The sequence below is a fragment of the Alligator mississippiensis genome, chromosome 4 (assembly GCF_030867095.1).
Source record: "Alligator mississippiensis isolate rAllMis1 chromosome 4, rAllMis1, whole genome shotgun sequence".
In the NCBI taxonomy this organism is placed as follows: domain Eukaryota; kingdom Metazoa; phylum Chordata; order Crocodylia; family Alligatoridae; genus Alligator; species Alligator mississippiensis.
The window spans coordinates 100,352,211-100,375,110 of NC_081827.1; the positions used below are offsets into that span (position 1 = coordinate 100,352,211).

Here is a 22,900-nt window from a genome sequence, read left to right on the forward strand (position 1 = left end):
ATTACATACAGGCAGCGTCCCCTCTGTGAGAGTCTGCTGTAGCCTTCCAGTGGGAGGATCTTGGCTACACAATTTATGGTGATGGGGGATTGCTCCCAGGTTTTCCCTCTAGCTTGCTTCTATGGCCCATTGGCTAGGGACAAGAGAGACTAGGGAGCATTTGAACTCCCAGTTTTCTGGGCTTAGGGCTTGCATGTAGGATGCCTGTCATGGATTTGGGAGTATCTGAAGCCCCAGACTGAAGAGTTGGGAGGTACGATACTTGTCAGTGATAGCACCACACAGATTTGAATGATTAAGCTCTGCTCAGTTGATAGAATTCAGAACTGATTTGATGAATTTGGCCTGAGACTCGAAATTAAAAAAAAAAAAAAAAAATTGTGGTAGGTTCCCATCAGTATGTTTGCCCCATATGGGCCGTATGTGTTATAGTCATGCTCAGTGTTGGCTACATTTAATCAACTTCATAGTTGGCTTCCCTTACTGAGCATGTGCTGCTTTTGGCAGCTTTTTAATGATAGACAGTGTACTTAGTGAGATGTCTCTTGTATACTAATGTAAGACAAGGGGCTTTTCCCCACCGTGCTGATTGGCGAAAGACCCCCACATCTTATACTTGAGTAAATATGGTAATATAGTGTAGCGAGTATATTCTTTATGTAAAATATATATATAGGAGAAAAATATATAGAGTGAGGTGGATCATTATCTCAAAATTAGTAAATATAACTGATAGCTTGTTGAAAGGCTACTTAAATTTGATATCATGATGGAGAGAATGTGTGAAAATAATTTCTTCTTAGAAGAGGTTATCTAAAAGAATGAGTTGGAGCTGTGTTGATTAGAGGAGAGGAGTGGATGAATGATCTGGGGCTGTGTGAGCTGGTCAGGAGTGTAAGATATGCATATTGAGGCAGTGTTGAATAAAGGTTGAGTGGAATGGAGTGGAGTGGAGGAACGAGTTGAGGCTGTATTGACTAAGTGTGTAGTGGTGTGAGTGATACAATCCTGTATTGAGTGAAGGTAGAAAGGAATGAATATGTGACTTGGGGCTGTGTTGAGTAGGGATGCAATTGAGTGAACAAGCCAAGATGGGGTTGTGTTGAGTAGAGATGGAGTGGAGTGACAGAGTGGGACCTGTGCAGGAATGGAGTGGAGTGAGTTGGGGCTGTGTGGAGTAGAGGTGAAACAAAGTGAGTGAGTTGTGGTGGTGCCAAGTTGGACAGAGAGGTGTTGCTTAGTTCATGAAGCTCATTTTTGATAGGTTGTCAAACTCATTTGGCCTCCTGGACTGGATCCAGATGATGGATGGGTCTCCTTATGGACAGGAGCTGGATCCACCTCTGGTAGGAGGGTGAGTGGACGTGGGGTGAGTGGGGGTTAACATAGCTGATGTTGGTTCTGCTGCTGCAACATGACTCCAACAGGGCTCCATACCCTGGAATTCAGCAGACCCTATCCACACTCACCCCACCCTTGAATTCATGGCTTTTCTGGCAGCCCGGAAGGCCATATGTTTGAAGTTGCTGCCATAAATTAAGGAGCAGCATAGTGAGGGATTTTGTGTGGGTATAGAGGGGATCAGGTATAGAGTGAGGGGATCTTAGGGCTGGTCAGACATTTTCCATTGAACCTCCTGATTTTTTTAATCTTAAAACATTTTGTTCAAATCACCTCCATTTCAGTGAGCTGGTCCTGAACCCAGGGCAGGTCCTGGTAGAACCCTTCCTGGATTTTGGTGAGACTGCCCCAGAACTCAGACCTGTAGATTCACTACCCCACAGCAGATTTCCCCAAGTAAGGATCCTGCCTGCTAAGATCAACACTACAGTGTCAGTTTCAGCGAGCAGCTACAGGGTTGGTAAGCTTCTAGCTCAAGGGCAATTTAACCAACTTTTGGTTTCAATCCAAGTCGGGATGAACCTAAATTTCAAACAAAATAAATGAAATTTCCTGCAAAGTGGAAGCTGTGCTTTTTGGCCAGCTCCAGTTGATTTAGTTGATAGAAAGATAGATGTAGGTGGATAATGGTTGAGGTGGGTGTTAAGTGGCAGAGCTACTGAGCGAGTGAGAGGAAGGTATAGAATGTGTTGGTGCTAGTACCCATTCAGCAAGGGGTAGTGTGAGTCAGGGGCAACTGCTGAGTCAGTGGGTGGGAGGTGCAACTGGAATGGGGTAAGCACAGGTCAATCAGTGAAGCAAACACTTTCACATCTCTTGGTGACAGCAGGATTCAGCTGCTCAAGTCATTCTTTCCAGATCTATATACTGAGCAAGGGCAATTCCATAAGATGCTTTTCCCAAGTATGCAGGCTTTCTTGTGTGCCCATCACCGTGGGACCAGGCCACCGCTGGTGCATGTGTTTCAGCCATGTTTACATTCCTGTGCATAACGAACGTCTCCTGTGGAAGGAAGATAGTAAAAGAAAAAAGGAAGAATGAAAAAAGCTGACAAAGGCAAAGTGGCCACGAAGCCTGTCTAACCCCAAAGAAATAAGAGTAATGAGAAAAAAGGGTGAGAGAAGGAAGAAAAAAAAATAACGAGGCAAAGAGAGAGAGAGAGAGAGAGAGAGATGAAAAGAAATTACCATACGCCAGGATCCTGTTATTCAACCTAATTTTCAAAGGACTGCAGCTGTCGCGCTGAGATAATCTGTTAATTATAACAGTCATTGTGTTTTGGCAATGGAAGAAAAAAAACGCAGGCTCTAAAGCAAGGCGAGGTTGTGGTGGGGAGAGAGGGAGGCAGTGCTGTGTCAAAACGCATGTCAGGTGTGAGCTCACTCAGTGTGGGTGGGTAGGGGACTCCTCTGAAGTTGCGCCTTGCTGCTGCTGCCCAGGTGTTGAGGATGGAAGGGGAAGAGAGATTACAGCCTTTCCTTCAGGAGTAGCCTAAGTCAGGGCTGTCCAACTTCTACACCCCTAGGGGCCACATAGTCTGGGAGCTGTACCAGTGGGGGCTGCATGCTGTGTGCGCCTCACCAGGCACAGATTCTCCCCAGCACACAGTACAACCTCTCTCCTCCCCCACTGCGCACACACACACCCCCAGTCCTGTCCCCTGGCACAACCCTGAACTCACCCTCAGCTCCCTGCACTGCCCCACCACATGGGGCAAATTCAGGAGGCAGCAGCTAGAGGAGTGAATGTGGGGAGACCTTGACACTACAGCTCCTATTGTAGCTGGAGAGATGGGGGGAGCAGTGAGAGTGGTGAGAGCCTAAGGGCTGGCTGTATATCTTGTGGCCTATGGGTTACCAGTTGGACAGCCCTGGCCTAGGTTAAAAGAAATGGTGGCTGTTCCCTGTAAATTGAGCCCAGCAATCTTGGGATCATCAGGGGATTCCTTGATGTTGATTTGAGCCAGCTGTCAGCTCAAGACATCATAGAGTCATAGAGAATTAGGGCTGGAAGGGACCTCCAGAGGTCATCTAGTTCAGCCCCCTGCCTGAGGCAGGATCATCCCTCTCCAAACCATCCCATATGAATCATAATCTAAACTCTACATAAGACTGCTATCAACCCTGACACAACATAGACCTAACACCCTAACCTGCCACAGGTAAAGCAGGAAAACCATGGCAGCTAATGTCCTGCTTCTACAAAATGTCGTCAATATATGCTTAAGAGGTCCCGGGTAGAGGGCCACACTCCCTGCTACAGAGGAAAGCAAAAAAACCCACAGTCTGTACCAGTCTGACCATAGGTTAAAATTCCTTCCTGACCCCAAATATGGTTATCAGCCTGACCATGAGCAGAGGGGCAAGACCCTTTAACCAGGAACCTCTGGCTTTGGTCCCAGCAAGAGCACTGGCACAGCCCAGTCACAGGGATGCAGCCATCACCCAATGCCTGTGGGAAGACTTAAAAACAACTTGGCACATGTAACAGAAAAGAGGGGGTGGGGATAACCAACAAAACCCAGAAGCATGGGAAATACCCAGAGTAGAACATAGGCATACCTATGCCTAGTCATCTCTGGCCACTGGCTGTCCAGCCTCTTCCTGAACACAACTTATCTAGGCAGTCTGTTCCACTGTCTCATTGTTCTAACAATGAAGAAGTTTTTCCTTCAACTTTGCTGCAGCTTCCAGCCACTGGTCCATGTCCTCCTCTCTGTAGCAAGAGGGAAAAGGTGCTTTCTTTCTTCTTTATGGCAGCCCTGCAACTATTTGAAGACTGATATCATGTCCCCTCTTAAACGCCTTTTCTGCAAGCTGAACATGCCTAGCTCTTTCAGGCTCTTCTCATATGACTCGCCTTCCAAGCCCTTGATCATCTTTGTTGCCTGCCCCTGATGCCTCTCTAACTTCTCCATGTCCTTTTAAGAATGTGGAGCCCAGAACTGCACACAGTACTCTAGGAAATGAGGCCTGACCAGTGCCAAGTAGAGTGGCACTATCACCTCCTATCTTGCACCTAATGGTTCTTTTGGTCTGTGCTTTAGGATGGGAAATCATGTTTTCCATCCTAGTCAGTTGGGTTACAAAAGGAAGTAGGGGAGGCCATTTGAGTGAGGAGTCTCACAGCTGAGGTGGGAGGGAGGGACATGTACTAGGTAGTACAAACTTTTGGGGGATCATATCTCCCCATAGCAGCCAACCCTGTAGTTAGTGGGAGTGATGAATGGGTTCTGGAGTTGACGTGCTGCTCTGGAAGGAGTAGCAGGTGAGACTGGTGATGGTGCAGCTGTTCCTTTTAATTGGGAGTAAGTCTTTTGGGGGTTTTCCTCTCCATGAGAGCAACAAAGGGCATACAAACACAAGTGGGGGTATCTAGCAATGGCTTTGCTGCCACTGACTGAATAGAATGAGGAATGAAGGGATGATATCTGTGCTGCTGGGCCTGTGCCCAGCATGGCACATGGGCGGCACTGTGCTGGTAGGGGCTATACCCGGCGTGGCACTAGTTGGCGCTGTGCTACTAGAGTAGAGGTGGGCAAAATGTGGCCCGCGGGCCAAATGTGGCCTGCCAGCCCATTCTATCTGGCCCACGGGGCCCCTAAAAAATTTAGAAAATTAATATTTATCTGCCCCTGGCTGGCTGTCATGTGGCCCTCGATGTCTTGCCAAAACTTAGTATGTGGATCTTCACCCAAAATAATTGCCCGCCTCTGTACTAGAGGGTCTACCCTGACCAGCTTAGGGTTGGGACCTTGCTTAGAGCATGTTTGCTGCCTTAGCCTCTCCCTCATGGCAGGTCAGAGTGCTGTAATGAAGGAACTGCTGAGTCTGCATTCTGGGCCAAGTCAGCATCACACTGGCATTGGCAGTATTTGGGGCATGCTTAATTTCCTGGTACGTAATCCACCAACCTGAAAGGATCTTGGGTTTTCTCAAAGTGCCGTCCCATGTGTCTTGGGTATATGCTGTTTCCTGGTCCTTCTGGCCAGCTCAGGAAGGGTCAGTATATGAAAAGATGACAGCCTTACAAAGACTGAAACAGGAGAGCAGGGATAGCTGCTGCTGGTAAATGGGTGAAGCAGGGAACACCCAGCTTTGGCCCTGACAGGCAGGGGCCTGACCACGCTGTGCTTCAGCTTACCCAGCAACAGCCACAGGACTCCAGCTGTGCACACTTCACAGGCTCTTCCTCCCCCCACAGCGAGCACTCCCACCCGGTTCCCTATACAGGTACACCCTCCAGCCAGCACTCCCACCCCCTTCCTTATAGTGACACCTTCACAGCCAGCGCTTCTACCCCATTCCCTACAGCAACAACTCCACAGTTAGCGTGCCCACCTCACTCCCTACAGTGGCTCCCCTACAGCTAGTGCTCCCTCTCCTTTTCTCCAGCAACACCCCCACAGTCAACACTCCCACCCCCTTCCCTACCCTCAACTCCCTACAGCGGTTCCCTTGCAGCTAGTGCTCCCTCCCTTTCCTCCAGCAACACCCCCCACAGCCAACACTCCCACCCTGTTCCCTGCAGTGATGCCTTCACAGTCAGTGCTCCTGCCACGCTCCCTACAGTGACACCCCCACAGCTAGTATTCCCTCCCCTTCCCTCTAGCAACATCCCCACAGCCTTTCTTCCCCTCCCCCCAACTCCCCGCTTTTCCCTCTGGCAACTCCCTTAAAGCCAGCTATGCTGCCTCCTGCTGCCTGAGCTGGCGGGATGGCACAGAGGAGAGAGCTGCATGCCAAGCGCTCCCTCCCGTTTGGAGGGAGAGTGATGCACACAGCTTTATTGCTGATAACTGTTTTTATGGAACCTGTAATCTCCTGTCTCCCGATCCCTCCTCTCCTCATGCCTGCCTTCCCCCTCCCTGCTGGCAGCTGCCGCGGGCGCTCCGGGTGGAGCCCCGTCAATGCAAATCCCCCTTAATCTTTCATAATGATATTAATATTAAAAGTCACTGTTTCACTGTGCGAAACAAAGGTGGCTCTCGCAGGCCTGCCGGCAGAACGGCTGGCACATGAAAGACCTTTCTTTCTGCGCCGATCACTTGATTCACCCTTCTAAAGCTCCGCACTCAGCGTTGTGCTCCTGAGCCGCTATGGTTATCTCTCTGGAGCATCCCTGCTCTCTTTCATCCCAGCCAACAAATTAGAGGACGCTGCTGTGGCAGGGGGCTTATTTGCGTTGTGCTTCACCTTCACATAGAGTTATCTTTTGCCTGATAAGGTGTGATTTGGCTGGTCTTCCTGTGATTACCATCCAAGGAGGTCTTACTTCAAGCCAAGGGGATGCATGTGGATAAGAGCGAGGCTGAGTTTGACCCCTGAGCTCAGGCCTTTTCTATATAAGCACTGGGAAGCCCTTGTGTCATAGCTTTCTTGCAGCAGTGCCCATCTCTATACTTCCAACTAATTCAGGCACTGGGTTTCCATGCAGCAGTGCCCTCTCAGGGTTAGCCAAGACTTGGATGCTGTGAACTTTCGCAGGGCAGGGCTGTGTGAGTGCATTCAGCCACCATGAACTTCTTCACAGTGGTGCCTTGTCATTGCCACCTGGAATTCAGGCACGGTGAGCTTTCTTACAGCAATGCCGCATCAATGCTAGCTAGAATTCTGGTGCTGCAAGGTTGCTCACATAAATGCCAGCTGATACTTAAGTTGTGGGGCTTTCCTGGTACCAGTGCCCTGCTTATGGCATCTGAGACCACAACACTAGGAGGCTGCCCCTCAAGAGCTCCACTTTAGCATCAACTTGGACTCCTACATTGTGAAATTCCTTATCCAGCATTGCTTTCAACACCAGTGACAAGACTGCTATAGCATGAGCATCCAAACAAGGATATCTTCCCTTTGCCCTTTCAAGACCTCTACAATTTGAGCTGCTGCATAGCCCTGCCACATTGACTGGACTGAAGGTCAAGGGGCTTCCTTCTGGCAGGGCCCATTCTGTTTTTTTCTCCCACAAAACGATGCCCCCCTGAGTGCACAGCCACAGGTTCCAGCTTACTTGCAGTGCCAGCTTTACCCCATGCCATTGGGACAACTCAGCTTCATTGCAACTGTGCCCTCAAAGGAACTCCCCCAGCTCAGTCACCCAGCTGGTACCAGCTGGGCGCCCTGCACTGTGGATGTCCTCATAGCAGTGCCCTGTCTGGGTGAGCTGGGGGTTAGACAGCAGCAGCTCTCTGGCACTCTGTGGTACCCTGGGGAAGAGGCCAGCAGTGATTTCAGTCAGCTGTGTATATGCCAGCACAGCAGTGTGTGTTGACTGTGGGGGTGTTGCCAGAGGAAAGGGGAGGGAGCAGTAGCTGCAGGGGAGCCACTGTAGGGAGTGAGGTGGTCACACTAACTGTGGGGGTGTCACTGTAGGGAACAGGGCAGGAGTGCTGACTGTGAAGGTGTCACTACAGGAACAGGTGAAACAAGTGTGGTGGCCTCAACCAGTGGGTCATGGGCAAGGGATTCTGGAGGCAGCATTGTTTTTTGCCTGCACACGGGTATAGTGCTGACTTACAGTACCTGGAACTCAAATCACAAGCATGGGAAGAGGCTGAACAAATCCTGGTGGCACACACAACTGTTGGGGGATGGAAGTGTCACCCCAGGCCTGGGGAGAGCAGAGAAGTGGCATAAGCTGGAAGCCATGCTGGCCTTTTGTGTACAGAAACTGTTGCGTTTGTGCCCAGTGGCCAGCCCAGGGCAGGCAAGTGTCTAGCACCAAGCAGTCATCTGGACAGAGCTGGCAGGGAGGAAGGGAGAGAAGGAGACTTGGCCTCGTCTCTGAGTTTCCCCATAGGAGCAAGGAATGTCCTTCAGGTTTTTAAATTATAAATTTCTAATGGGGAGGCTCTTAGCGCCATTTAGGTGCTGAGAGATTAAGTGGCTGCTTTCTAAAGCACTAGGCTTATGGGGCTGGGGAGGGGGGAGGATGGAGAACAGGATGCCAGCAACACAGGCCCGAGCTCCTGTGATGCTTGGTAGCAACTTGTTCACCTACCAACTCACCAAGCCTTTGCTTTACACCTTGAAGCACCTTGATGCATTGAACCCTGCTCCCTGATGCCTCCTGAGACTGTCACACTGGTGACTTGATCCCTGAGACAGATTTGATTCACTGGCCCTCTGCTCCCTTCCAGCCCTTTCAGGGCTGTCTTTCACACCTCGTGCTCAGGGGCATTCCCTGAAGAGCATACAATAGGGGAAATGGCTCTGGCATCCTCTCACAGCCCACTGTAGGGGGCAGGCCAGGACATGGCAGAGCGCTACCACCTGCCCTCTGGTTCTTTGTTGCTGTTACATGCCCACGGAGACAGCTGAAAGCTAAGTGTAATTTATAGCAGCCCTGAGGCTGCTCTTGGTTGAGTTAAAGGCCATGGAGACTTAAAACCAGGCCCAGAACATGGAGAATACACAAGTGGTGTAAAGCCAGACACCTTTGCCCTCTCATCCTTGATGCCTGCAGTGAGATAACAGACTCCTGGGAGGGAACCAACCCCCTGCCTCAAATCCCTGCTCTGGAGGGGGGTCCCCTCATTCTCTGTTCCCTCCAAATTAAACTCCCAGAGGCCCCCCACCCTTCTTACCTGTATTTCCCCTGCCTTTCCTCTTTCTCTACCCCAGGCAGGAGAGGCTGTGCTCATTTTCCCCCCACACCTCCCATCCTGCTTCTCCAGCCTTGCCTTGCTGTGTCTTCTGAGGAGTGAAGGAAAGGAGCGTGGCCAAGTGTGGTGTCAGCACCTTCCCGGCCAACAGCGAGGACACTGTGTTGTTTCCTCGCCTTGTTGGACTCATCTCCTGGCTGATTTATCCTCAGGTTCGGTTGCGGCAGCTGGGGGAGGGGATGATACAGGTCCCCCCGCTCTCCCCCCATCCCACACCTTTGTGAGGGCTGGTGCCTCAGCTGGGAGGCAGGAAAAGGATCTTGGGAGGCTCTCCTCCACAATGCAGGGAAAGCTTTGCTCCTGGGACAGTCACCCCAGGGATACAGAGGGGGCTGTGGTGATTCTTGCTCTGGGAATGTGCTGACTGGCTGTTTTGCTGGCCTGGAAACCTCGGTCTGTGAATGAGCCAAAGCACAGACTGGAGGTGCGGGGTGGGGAAGACAGCTCCCTCCCTGCTTGTGCTTCCCTCCCTACCCCACAATCCTTAGCTTGCTGTCCCCACTCATGCATTGTGGGGCTGCACAGGGACTCCATGTGACTGAGGGGAGGACACCGGGATCACACACACTGGCTAGTCTTCCCTGCCCCCACCCCCATTATAGGCAGCTCCATCTCATGGTCCCTTCCCCACACCAGTAGCCCAGCTCCCTTCAGGCCCGATTGGCCAGTCCTGCTGCTGATCAGTCCCTCCAGGTGCTGACCTAAGGGAACTGCCTGCATGGGCAGGTGCCGCCCAGCTGGTGCCACGATGGCACAGCTGGACCTGCGAGTGGGGAACTCTGGGTTGTCCTTGGCACTGCCTCCTACCCTAGAGCAGGGCCTGATGACTCCAGCCCGGTGTTCAGAGTTTGCTCTGCTGTGGTTGACAGCAAGGAATTCAGTAGGACAAAGCCAGGAGCCATGCACCAGGACTCTGTGGGGTCAGGGGAGAGTTTATCATGAGGTTGAGGAGGGGATGGCACAGGGGGTGCCTGGGCAAGGGGGAGCTGCCAAACCAAACGGTAACAAAACATAGGGGCTCCTGCTAGAGAAATCCAGTGTGAATGTTTCCACTTCTCCCCGGGGCTGCATCTAGCCTCCATGCCAAGGGTATAGGGATCCCACGAAGGGTCTGCGGGTAAGAGGGAAGGATGCATTGCTCTGCTAGTGCTACGTTAAGTGAGGTGTTTGCTGCTGCAGTTCCCTGATGCTCACAAAGCTGGTTGGCTGGAAGAGGCAGGGCCAAGGACCAAGGGTACATCAGGGATGGTTGGAAAAACATGTGAAGGGAGAGAAATGGCCTGGTGAGAAGGGGTGGAGGAAGGCAGAAGTGGCACGGCCATGCCCTTATAGGGAGATACCCTGAGGAAGGGGCTGAGAGGGCCAGCTCCAATAGGAGATCTGGGAAAGGACAGGCACAAATCATCTGTGACACATCAAGGGCCAGCAGAGCCGCCTTCTCTGAATAGAGGGGAGCATGCAGAGTCAGGATGTTATTTATCATTAGATTAAGAAGTGAAGCAATAGACCTTGGAAACTGCTGCCTTCTGAATCAGCACCGTCCCCAGCCAGCACAAACCCATGCCTCAGCCAGCAGCCCCAGACCATCACATGATGGGAACAGGTGAAACAAGTCTGGTGGCCTCAGCCAGTAGGTCACGGGCAAAGGGTCATCTCCCCTCTTAGCTGGATCCAGTGCTCCTCTCTGCTCAACCTTGCCATTCACCATCTTGGCTTTCCTTTTGGGATTAGATTATTGAATATTTAAGTGTGTCTCTCCAACACCATCTCTGATCCCTTAATCCAACTGCTTTAGTAATTCCACAAACCCAAATCAGCTCAGATTTCTCCACAGACGTAAGCCTTGTTCCTCAAGGTTTTTCTTCCCCCGCCCCTTCTCTCTTTCTTCATTATTATTTATGTCCTTCAGGTCTCTGCATTAGAAATTGGTTTGACTTTAGCAGCAAAGGTATAGCAATATCTTTAGTGAGCATCTCTGAAAAATGAAAGGAGGGGGCGACAGGATTCGTAATCTGAAGTAACTGAGTAGCCTTTTACTTTAATGTTTTACAGCTGCCCCCAACACACACTTCTCCAGCTGGAGAATGGAACTGGCTCCTTAGCATCAGCAGAGGACACTCTTCCAAAGTCAAGGCTTCCCTGACAGCCTGGTGTGGGAGGGGGCAGTAGGAATGGGGACGTGTCAGCAGGGGGTTTCTCCCCAGGTAGCGGTTCAGGATTCACTGGAAGATAGGTAGCCAGGGGCCAGAGAGCAGAGAATGGAAATGTCCCCTTGGCACCAGCTGGGGTTCCCTCTCAGGAGTGGGGTGTGTTAACTGCCTCCAGGAAGAGTGGGCTTTGGGTGGAGAATGTTCCCTGGCATCATTCGGGGGTGTTGCTCTGTAGGTCAGGAGGCAGCAGTTATACGGTGGAGACCCTGGGCCTAAAAGCATGTGGAGGGTGGAAATGTCTCCTTGGTGCCAGTAGGAGTGCCGTCCCTTTGTCTTGATGCCTTGGCCACTCCAGGCGGCAGATGAACTTTCATTGTCACCTCATGCAAGCTGGATGGACTCTTTCCCCCGCCTGGGGCAGGAGGCTCCCTGGTCTTACAGCATGTGCTTCCATCTGAAAACTCAGGTGCATGCCTGCCCTATCATGGTAGCTAAGTTTTGCCAGAGGACCCTGACCAACACTTTGCTTACCCACTTCAGCATGTGAACACAATCCCTATGCTCTTCTCTGGGCACCTGACACTTGTGGCTGCCTCTTCCCAACTCCAGCCGCCCCACTCCGAGCTGGGTTCCCCCAGTCCACGGTATCGCATCTGCACTGCCCTGGCATGCGCCGCGAGGTGGGAATCATTTTCAGAGCAGGAGTGGTTACACAACCAATGAATTACTTATCTTTCTGCATCAAGTTTTTAAAAAAAGAAAGCCTGAGTGCATTGAGGTGGGGCTCTCCTTTGTTTGTTCTCAGTGTGTGTCTGCCTCCGCACAATTGCCTTCCTTTACACGGGCAGCTGAAAATCCTCAGGTTCATGTTGCCTTGGGTTTTGCCATTATTTTTCTGTTTGGTTTTTGTTTCATTTGTGCTCTGGAGTTTCCAGCTGACTGTACTACACTCCTTCCCCTGACTTTTTCCCAATCTCCCCCTCAACTTCATCCCAACCTGTCTCCCAGGGTCTCCCCCCCCCCCCCCCCTTTTATAATGCTGTTACATATCAGAGCCCAAGTGCCCTCCTGGCTATGGCTGATACAAGATTGAGTTGCAAGGGTTCCCTTTGCAAAGGTTTAGCAATGTAGCAGGCAATGTCACTCCTCCCTCTCCACTCCTTTCCACCCCTTCCTTCCAGCCCACAACACACTGTTCTGCTTCTCCATGTCCCTGCAAAGCTAGGGAACCTAGCTGTCTTTTCTCATATTTCAAAGACCCCCTAATTGAGACTTCGTCTTGTCTCTTGTGTGTTCCTTTTCCAGATTCCAATGACAGATGGATCTCTTGCTCTTTCGTGGGCTCACTCGCTCTCTGTATTGTTTTTTTCGACGTGTTTGATCTGAAGTTCTGAAGCATCTCAGAGGGGACCCAGGAGAGGACGAGGCGCATGGATGGTGTGAGCGGCAGGAGAGGCAGCTCTACCTTGTTCTTCCAAGTCACATTGCGGTGTTGGGGGGAGGAAGGTGTGGAGGAACCATTCCTTCCATCAAGATTTGTTGGTGGTGGCTAAATTTTGTTTTATTTGAAAAGACAGCACAACATCTTTTTCCTTCCCCATTTGGACCTTTTCTGGTAGATTGGGGGAGGCAGGAAGAAGTGGATTTTGCTGTCCGCACTCTGCGCCTTGTGTTGGTGCAGAGGGAAACAAAAATGTGGGTGATAGCACCAGATAGAACTGGGGTGTCTGTGTCCTCCTATCGCTAAGCACCAAGCACTCAGGCCCTCTCCTCCCTTCACTTTATTCTCTGGCATCTTGGTTTCTTCTTGCCTGTAGTGGACGTTGCATCCAACCATGCTGTGCCTGGGATTGTGGGCGTCTGCTTTGCTCTGTGTGTTTGTCCCTGGCATGGTGCATGGTGACTGCTGGCTGATCGAGGGGGACAAGGGTTATGTGTGGCTGGCCATCTGCAGCCAGAACCAGCCCCCTTACGAGACAATCCCCCAGCACATCAACAGCACGGTGCATGACCTGCGTCTGAATGAGAACAAGCTCAAGGTGGTGCTGTACTCCTCCCTCAACCGCTTTGGGAACCTGACTGACCTGAATCTGACCAAGAACGAGATCTCCTACATTGAGGACGGGGCCTTCATGGGTCAGTCCAACCTTCAAGTCCTGCAGCTGGGCTACAACAAGCTCACCAACCTGACGGAGGGCATGTTGCGTGGTATGGCCCGGCTTCAGTTCCTCTTTGTGCAGCACAACCTGATTGAGCTGGTCACTCCCACTGCCTTCTCGGAGTGTCCCAGCCTGATCAGCATTGACCTGTCTTCTAACCGGCTCAGCCGGCTGGAGGGGAACACCTTCACCAGCCTGAGCAACCTTATGGTGTGTGAGCTGGCTGGCAATCCCTTCAACTGTGACTGCAGCCTCTACAGCTTTCTCAACTGGCTGGTGGTCTTCAACAACGTCACAAAGAACTATGACCGACTGCAATGCGAAACCCCGCGGGAGTTTGCTGGCTACCCACTCCTGGTGCCTCGACCCCACCACAACCGCAATGCCATCACCATATTCCAGTCCATGTGCCGGGGCGGCACAATCCCCTCCCTCTCAAGAGTCAACCCCACCCCCTATACGCCTGACTCCCAGAGAGACCTGGATGAGTCCTCAGGGTTCAACCATGGGGACTTCCTGTCAGTGGAACCCCCAGCTTCTTCTACCACTGACTCCTCCTTCAATCCCAGCATCAAGGTCCACCATGTGACCATCACCTCAGCCACCTTGTTGGTGACCATCCCCTCGCCCTACAGCAAGTTGTACGTTCTGACGCAATATAATAACAGCTATGTTGCTGATGTCAGGACCCTGAAATTCAAGAAGGAGTATGTCGTCCTCAAAGATCTGAAGACCCACACAGACTACACTTTCTGTGTGGCCTCCATCCGCAACTCCAAGCGCTACAACCACACCTGTGTGTCCTTTACTACCAGGAGCAAGGGGAGGGAGGATCCCATTCCCAATACCTCTACCACCACTCACTACATCATGACCATCCTGGGCTGCCTCTTTGGGATGGTCATTGTCCTGGGAGTGGTCTACTACTGCCTGAGGAAGCGGAGGATGCAGGAGGAGAAGCAGAAGTCCCTCAATGTGAAGAAGACCATTCTGGAGATGCGTTATGGCTCAGACATTGACACCAGCTCCATTGTCCACCCTTCACAGAAGCTGGGTGAGCCACCAGTCATTCCCATCTCACGGATGTCCTCCATCCCTTCCATGATTGGAGAGAAGATGCCCCCATCCAAGTCAATGGATGCTGGGATGGAAACCCCAAAGGTCACTACCAAAGGCAACTACATTGAGGTGCGAACAGGTGGTGGGGATGGGCTGGAGAGAACTCAGCGAGATGATGACCTGCGGGAACTTGACAATGGCCAGGGTTCAGCAGCTGAGATCTCCACCATTGCCAAGGAAGTGGACAAGGTCAACCAAATCATCAACAACTGCATTGATGCCCTCAAGCTGGACACAGCCTCCTTCCTGGGAGGAGGGGGTGGCGTTGATTCAGACATGGCATTCGAGTGTCAGTCCATCCCCACCAGCTCCTCCGGCGGGCTGGAGCGGCCCAGCTTCCTCTCACCGCCCTACAAGGAGAGCTCCCACCACCCCCTGCAGCGCCAGCTGAGTGCAGATGCTGCAGTGGCCAGGAAAACCTGCAGTGTCTCATCCAGTGGCTCCATCAAGAGCGCCAAGGTCTTCAGCCTGGATGTGCCCGATCACCCGCCGCTGAGCAAGTCAGACTCAAAATACATTGAGAAAGGCAGCCCACTCAACAGCCCCCTGGATCGTCTTCCCCTGGTGTCCCCAGGTGCCATCCACCACTTGGAGGTAAAACCTTCTTACCACTGCAGTGAACATAGGCACTCCTTCCCAGCCCTTTACTATGAGGAGAGTGCAGACACCCTGAGCCAGCGGGTGTCCTTCCTTAAGCCGCTCTCCCGTTCCAAGCGGGACTCCACGTACTCTCAGCTCTCCCCCAGACACTACTTCTCAGGCTACTCCTCCAGCCCTGAGTATTCATCAGAGAGCACTCACAAGATTTGGGAGCGTTTCCGGCCTTACAAGAAGCACCACCGGGAGGAAGTTTACATGGCGGCCGGCCACGCCCTGCGGAAGAAAGTCCAGTTTGCCAAGGATGAGGATCTGCACGACATCCTGGATTACTGGAAAGGCGTCTCCGCTCAGCAGAAGTTGTGACTCTGTCTTTACAAGGAAAAATAAAAAGGACTCCCCAACAACCACAAGAAAGAACCACTTGACTGTGAATCAAAGAACCAACAAATGCTCCCGACAAAAATGAACCGAAAACCATTTCTTAAAAGTTTACAAAAAACAAACAAACTCCACCCCCAACTGAAATGCATTGTTTCTACTGTGTTACGGGGACCATTGTTACTGCTGTAGGTGGTTGGGAGGAGCTGCCTGCTTTGACACTGTGGTAATGTCGCCATGCGTTGGGGTTAGCTGCAGTCCAGGACATGGAGGGGCAAGAGGGATAAGCAGTGAGGAGAGCAGGGAAGGATGCTAACTAGGTGTAGACTAAAACACTAACCATTACTTTTCTGTTCCTATTGCTCCTTTGTTCCAGAATAGTTTTGTTTTAGGGTGGGAATCCTGACTGCTCCCCAAAAGGGGTAATGGCGATTCCTACCCCCATCCCCCAGGCATTCCCATCAAGAGGAAATTGGGGATGTCCCCATCCCTCTCAGGATGGCAGTCCAAGTCACTGGAAGCTAAATTGTTTTTTTTACAGGGGCGATGTTGTGAAGACCTGCCCCAGTCTTGTGGGGTTTGTACAGAAACCAGAGTGTAAGAGGAGGATCTCTCCCCATGTCCTCTGTCCCCCCACACTCTGTCAGGATTTCCTAGGTTGGAGTCAGGCTTTGTGGCTGGTGGCTGCATCAGCCTCTAATCTTCCTTGGGGTACATGGCCCAGGGAACTCCTTTCCCCCTACCTTTGATTCCTGTAGGAAGAGCGGTTACTGGCTCTTGAGCCCTGCAGGGGGGGTCCCCAAGGCCAGCCCCAGCAGTACATTCCAGTAGTCTTCCAGTACGTGGTCGGGAGCATGACCTCTGGCATTGCTAAAGGCAGGGCCAGCAGAGATGGGTGAGAAGACAGGAATTCTCAACCTCTTTGAGATCAGGAGTGTGCCCCTTCCCATTGCACACCCCACGCATACACTCAGCTTACATCTCCCTCCCACTCCCAGGCTCTGCTCCTCCCCTGCCCCCACTTCCCCTCCATCCCCACTGTCCTGCACTCAAGGAAGGGCTTTGACCCCTGGGGGTGTGGGCAGAGGATACTTAGTGGAGGAATCACAACAGCAGGAAACTACTGCAGCAGTGGCTGCTTTTGTGCCCTCCAGGAGCTGCTGCCCTGGTGACTGCCCTCAATTACATTACTGCCTCTGTCACCCTCTCACCCAGCTCTCCCAGAGCAGGGTCCCCCTTCCCTGAGGGGTACAGAAAGAATGGATGTAAACAGACACTCATGTGTCAGTTCCTGATTGCCCCTGTACTCAGTCTGTCCATTGAGAAAGTCCAGGGCTGGAAGAGACCCCCAAGGAGTGGGTCCCACTCCAATGAGGCACAGGCAACTCTCCTAGATAAGAGACAGGCCCCAAAGTTAGAGAAAAGCTGATAGGTGAAAAGCTGGTAGTGGGGGCAGGGTACAGGGACATGTAGGGGGAACATGATTGAGCATGGGACAAGGAGGGGGAACATGATTGAGCATGGGACAAGAGGGTACAGTGCAGGAGGACAGCTCTGTGCAAAGGAGAGGAGGGTGCAGCTCAGGAAATGATGCCATCACCCTGCCCCTCCTGGGCCCCATTACAGAGGTGGTGCAGGTGAGGGGAGGGCCGTTCCTGGCGCCGGCCATCAGAAGAACTGGAGCACCTTCTCACCTGCTAAGTCACAGGGGACCTGGCTATCCCCAGTGAGAAGGATCCCTTGAGAGACCTGCCTCTAGCGCCCTTTTATCTGGGCATTGGACCTGAGCTCCATTCCCTGCCTAGTGTTGTGGGGGGGAAGATGAGAGTGCAGCCTGCTGTCCCCATCCCCTCCCCATCTCAGAACAAACTAACAAAGCACAATCTTGGCTACCACCCACTCCACTTGTTTGCGTGCAGGGGTGCCAGCCCGCTATGTGGGGGCTGTTCAGTGTGGCACTTCATGACCTTCCTTGACAATCCTTTCAGATGGCAGTGACACAGGGAGTGATCTCTGTCCCTTTGCATACTGCCAGGCATAGTCAGGGAGAGGTGGCTATATGACCAACCTCTGTGCCTCTCCCACTGCCCTGGGGCTGGGGGGTGATGTCTCTGAGGAGCTGCTTGGAGCTCTGGGGATGTCCAGAGGCAGCTGGTGCATCTCTGTGGGGAGAAAGGCAGGAGACATAAAGGGAAAGGTCAAGGGCCTGATGGGATATCTCTCTAAAGTAGTCACTGGGCTTCCCACAGCAGCTGCTCGGGAATGGTCTTGGTGTTTTTCAGATGTCTGGGGTCTTAGCTGCCTGAGCTGCTTCATGAAAAACTGGCTTTTGTTCGGCAGCACCTAGGGGCTGCTGTGGTGAATCTGAGGGGTGCGTTCCTGATGCAGTTCCTGGGTGGGGTGGTCCCAGGAGTGTGTTTCCAATGGAAAATCCTAGGGGAAGGCTCCCAGGGTTGTATTTCCTATGGAGATCCTGGGGAAAGGGCCCCAGGAGTGTGTTCTCAGTGGAGACCCTGAGGAAAGGGCCCCAGGGTTGTATTTCCTATGGAGATCTTAGGGGAGAGATCCCAGAGGTGTATTTCCTATGGAGATCCTGGGCACAGGGCGGGGAAGAGGGCCCAGGAATGTGTTTGCAATAGAGATCCTGGGGGAAGTATCCCAGGGGTGTCATTTCTGTGGTGGTCATGGGGAAGGGATGAGGTAGGTACAGTCCTTTGGACTGCCTATGCTAGCTCCTCTAATGTGCTGGTGGGCCCTGCTGCTTGTCAGCATGTTTCCATGGGTGATACTGCCAGGTATTGATCCCAAACATTAGAACAGGACTGAGCCCACCCCTTTTAGCTGGTGCAGCCAGGGGAAGGGGGCATGTTAATGTGGGGTCAAAACAACAGCGGGAGCCCAGCAACCAAGAGAGATTGCAACTTGAGAGGCAGGGCTAGGCTGACATGTAAGAGGGAGAAGGAGGAGCTGGACACTTCAGGGAGCCTGCCATGGAAGCAGCTGGCCCATGCTGGCTTCCAGCATGGCAACCATCTGAGGGCAGCGCAGGTGGAAGCAGGGGCTAAAAGGGAATGGTGTCCTATATATATCTCCAACCCTGCTCCTCCTTCCCCGGAGCTTCCTGCCAGTGCCCACTAGGTCCCAAAGACTGTGCCATGTGGCCAGTAGTTTGAAGCTGTGGGGAGGGGGGATTCTCTTTGTAGTGACTTCAGCTCCCTTTGTCCATCCTTGCTTTGCCCCCCACTCCCCAGAGAGGAAAAGGAAGCAGAGGAAGAAGAAAGGGGAGTGATGGGGTGGGGCATTGCTGGTCCCTTGGAAGAGGAAGCTCCCAAGATGCCTTTGGGAGGGGGAGTGAGGAGCCCATGCCTCGGCATCCCCACAGTCACCCTTGGCCAGCACCTGGGTAAAGTTTGCATAAGATGGACTGTTCCACAGGGTGTAGAGGAGAGATGGGGGAACAGGAGGGGGAATGGCCTGTCTCACCTTCCTCCTCCTCCCTCCCTGCCACGGGCTTGAGGATGGAAGCGACAACACTGAACCAAGTACACACGATTCGTGTCTGAAATGAGCAGATTTACCGTTATATTTGCATGATGATTTTACTGTATTTTTCTGAGCAAACACCTGTTGTGTATGTGCCAGTTTGTCGAGATTTAACCCCCACCTCCCCTGACTCTCCCTGCTCCCTCTTCCCCCAACCCCTGTTGTGATTTGATGCGAGATTCTTGCAAACTTCAGAGGGAGCGGACTCCAAAGAGAACCCAACCCGGGTACCCCAAGAGAACCATTCCCCACCCCTGCTGCTCTTAATCACCCCCCCACAGCCCCCCAGATATGCTGCTGTTGGGGCTGGGTGGGTATGGGTATGTCCAGGTCTATGGGTATGTCAGTGTTATGGACCCACTCCCCGCTCACTTGTGCAGTTGTAACCCTACCTCCTTGGTCCCCATGATGTCAACGTGGCCCACAGGCGTGAGCAAAGTATCCCTGAGAGGGCTCCAAATTTCTCGTCCATAAGCTTGCCCTGAACCCACAAGAGAGGCCTTTCAGTGGAGGGACAGAGCCTGGTTTGGGGCTAGCAGAGGGCCACCACTTTGAGAACACTTAATTTCATAGGGCCTGATCCTGAGTCCACGGAAGTCAATTAGCTAGCTCTCACTGACTTAACAGGCTTTGGATCAAGCACTTTCCATCCCCTTTAGGTAGTTGGCTGTAACCTGGCCAGGGTGCAGCACATGGCAGAATTACTAATGCCTCTGTGCTGGAGAAGTGTGCTAAGGAGATCAGCCTGGATCTCCAGCTCTGTTTTTCCAAGACCTCTCACTGTCAGGCTATGAAACCCCTCAGGACAAACAATTGCCTTTGGGCAGACTCAAAACCTACAGCTTAGGGCTGCATTCTTGCTTTGTTACTGTGCTGGCATGAGTCCTGGGTTCATTGCAGAGGACAGGAATCTAGTTCACTTAACTAGAAAGGAGGAGGAGAATCAGAGATGAATTCTTGTGTCCCCTGGAATGGGATCTAGGGGCAACTCTCTGGGGAGGAGTTAAAGACACATAAATGAATCCCTGTGTCACCTACAGTGGACTCTGGGGCAACTGCTTGGAAGGAGGGGAGTCACCTGAACTGGAACAGACTCTGAGTACAGAGCACCGAAAAGAGTCATAAGTGAATATCCATTCCTTGAGATGCAGACCGTAGGTTCAGCCCCTGCACTTGCTGCAGTATTGCCCCTTCTTTGTTCTCCGCTATGCTGCATCCTATGTTGGCTAATTCCTCCTGAGGCAGGTGTGAAATATTCATGAATGACAAATGAAAATTTATGTCAAGAAATTCTGGCTGAGGCAATGTCCGTGTGTTTGCAATGTTAATCGGCCCACAGGCCCACTGAAGACTCTCGGAGGCAGCTTGCATGGGGAAGGGGTAATGGAGAGCATGGGTGGGGGTGGAGAGCTGAAGGAGAAAAGAGGATGGTGTCACAAAGAGGTGTGAGGGGGTGGAAGGAGACAGAAGAGTGGGAAACAGAGAAGTAACAAGCGATGAGGGTGATGTGGGGGAAGTGAGGAGTGGAGGTCTCAGGAAGGCAAGGATGGATTAATGGAAAGGAGAAGAAATGTAGAGGTTGGGGACAGAGAGGAAGGAGAAAGTGGTCAGAGGAGGGATGGGATGGAAAGAATGAAGAGAGGAGGAGAGGGTGGCCTTATGAAGAAAGAGGAGAAAAGTGATCTAATGGGGAGGAGCAGGTAGGGTGTCTGAGAGGTGGGGAGGTGATGTAGAGAAGGGTAGGGTGACAGGAGCCAATGCAAGGAGGCTGGGTGGGGCTCACAGTTGCCCATGACCCATTTCTGCAGGTACAACCCCATCATCCAGGCAGCGGCACCCATCATCCAGGCAGCAGCAGCAGCATGGTACTTAGAGCAGTGGGCCAAGTAGAACAATCAACTGTGCTCATTGTTGGAAGGACCAACCATGGTTAGAAGTGTATGCAGCAGGGACCAAAGGCTGGAAACCATGCCCTCCAGTCCTTCCCCTCCCGGGAAGTCACTGTCTGTGAAAGTCTCCCTGAGGAAGATCCTCATGGAGCAGCTGACTCCCAGCTGGAACCTGCCCATTGTGGCCCCTACTGCCTCAGCCTGAGACAAGGAGCTACCTTGAATGGCTCATCCTGGGGAATTCACCGCGTGTGCCTGTAACCAGTGGGAGTGTCCACCCAGAGCCTAGCACACCAGGCCCTGCATAGATCTCTAGGGGCCCTTCTAGGTACAGGGGTAATTGCATCCCAGGAACCACAGCAAATAAGTAACTAGCAGTGGTGGTGGTGGCTGGGATATTATTCACCCGTCTTGTCTGTGGGATACGTTGTGTGCTGTGGGGTAGAGTTAGGGGTCATCTGTGGGGCTGGAGGAGCCTGTTCTGTCCTCCCCTCCCTCATTCTTCCCTAATGCAGGTGGCTTCTGGAGTTTTACCTACGGAGGGGAAAACAGTGTGCATGCTACATTTGAGTCTCTTGTGGCATTAGGCGGTGTGTACCTCCTGCCCAACTCCTCTGCCGTGCACTGTGAGGGGATGTCTGTATCTCTGCCCTCTGCTGCCTCTGCCCCACACTAGGGTGTGGGTATGGGGGGCTGCCTGTTCCTTTCCCCCTGCCCCACACTGGGAGGGGCTGTCTCTGTATCTCTTCCTTATGCCTGCTCTGCCACACACTGTGAGGGGCTGTCTGTGCACCTTTCCCCCCAGCGCCCAACACTTTGAGGATCTAGTTCTGCACCTCTCCCCTTGGGCTCCTTTGCTCCACACTGGGAGGGCCTGCCCCTGTTTCTTTCCCCATGGGTCCCTTAATCCTACACAGGGTCTATGAATATAGATATTAATTGCACCCTGCCCGGTTAATGTAACCCTCTGTCCTCTTTGGGGAGTGGGCAACCTCTATACCACTTCCCCAGGCCCTGTTTCCTGCTCCGTTCTCTAGAGAGAATGACTTTCCCTTTGCCCTGCACTCCTATGTGCCCCACTCCATTTGTCTGCCTTGTTGTAGCGTCTCTTCATCAGGCCTTTGTCTCCCTCCCATTGTCAGGCCTTGCTCTGAGATGACCCCTACTCTTCCTCTGCCTAGGGGAGCAGAGGAAGCTTTCTGGGAGACTTTGGGCTCAGCATCGGCTGGGTCCAATAGCTCTGCCCACAAGCACAGCACCAGGGAGTAGCGAGATAGCTGAGAGCCAGGGGTCTCCTTCATCCCTTGAATGTAACACAGGCACAGAGGCAACTGCCCGGATTGGGTCCTCACCGGCCGCTCGGTGTCCCTCCTTCCGTAAGACCCCTGTGACCCTTGGTTGTGTATGGACAGATTTTATTTTGATTCTGTTTTTATTTTAGATTTTATTTTTTCCTGTTTTAAACTGAATGGCACGAAATCGTTTTTCCTCAACTTGGAGATTCCTGTATGGAGAAGATCAATTTCTATATTTGCAATAAATTTCTTATTTAAAACAAAAAAATGACAAAAAACAAAACAAATGAAACAAAACGAGAAAGGCCGTGTCTGAGTCTGTCTGTCCCTTGTCTCACTCTCTGTCCTGTCAGAAAGAGCTCAGTGGGTGAAATGGGTTTGGGGAAGGAAGGGCTTCCATCCTGGAATGGGGAAAGTAACTATAGTAGGCCATGGTGGGGAGGAGGGCATGAGCCTAGGGTGAGGGAAGAGCAAGATGAATGGCTGGATTCTCAGATGTGCTGGGTGCCCAGCAGCTCCTATGGAGAACCGTGTTTCCTTGCATTTAGCTAACCCCCACCCCTACTCTCTTTCTCCACTCACTCCACACCCATTCCACCCTCTGCCCTGGTTCCCTGCACGCCTTGTCCCTGCCTCTCCCCCCCCCCCCCCCCCCCTCCCCTCTATCTCCCTCTCTCTGGTTTTACCTTTAGGGCCTGTTCTGCTC

The 22,900-nt window shown here is 52.3% G+C and overlaps 1 protein-coding gene across 1 annotated transcript in view; it reads left to right on the plus strand.

Annotated features, from left to right (window-relative positions):
• Positions 1 to 22,498, plus strand: part of ELFN2 (extracellular leucine rich repeat and fibronectin type III domain containing 2) — a 69,138-nt gene extending 46,640 nt beyond the window's left edge. The window contains exon 3 of the mRNA XM_006270240.4: positions 12,517 to 22,498. Coding sequence (XP_006270302.1) covers positions 13,047 to 15,452 — 2,406 coding nt within the window. The 5' untranslated portion in view covers positions 12,517 to 13,046 and the 3' untranslated portion in view covers positions 15,453 to 22,498. The remainder of the gene's footprint in view (positions 1 to 12,516) is intronic.
• The last annotated feature ends 402 nt before the right edge of the window (positions 22,499 to 22,900 follow it).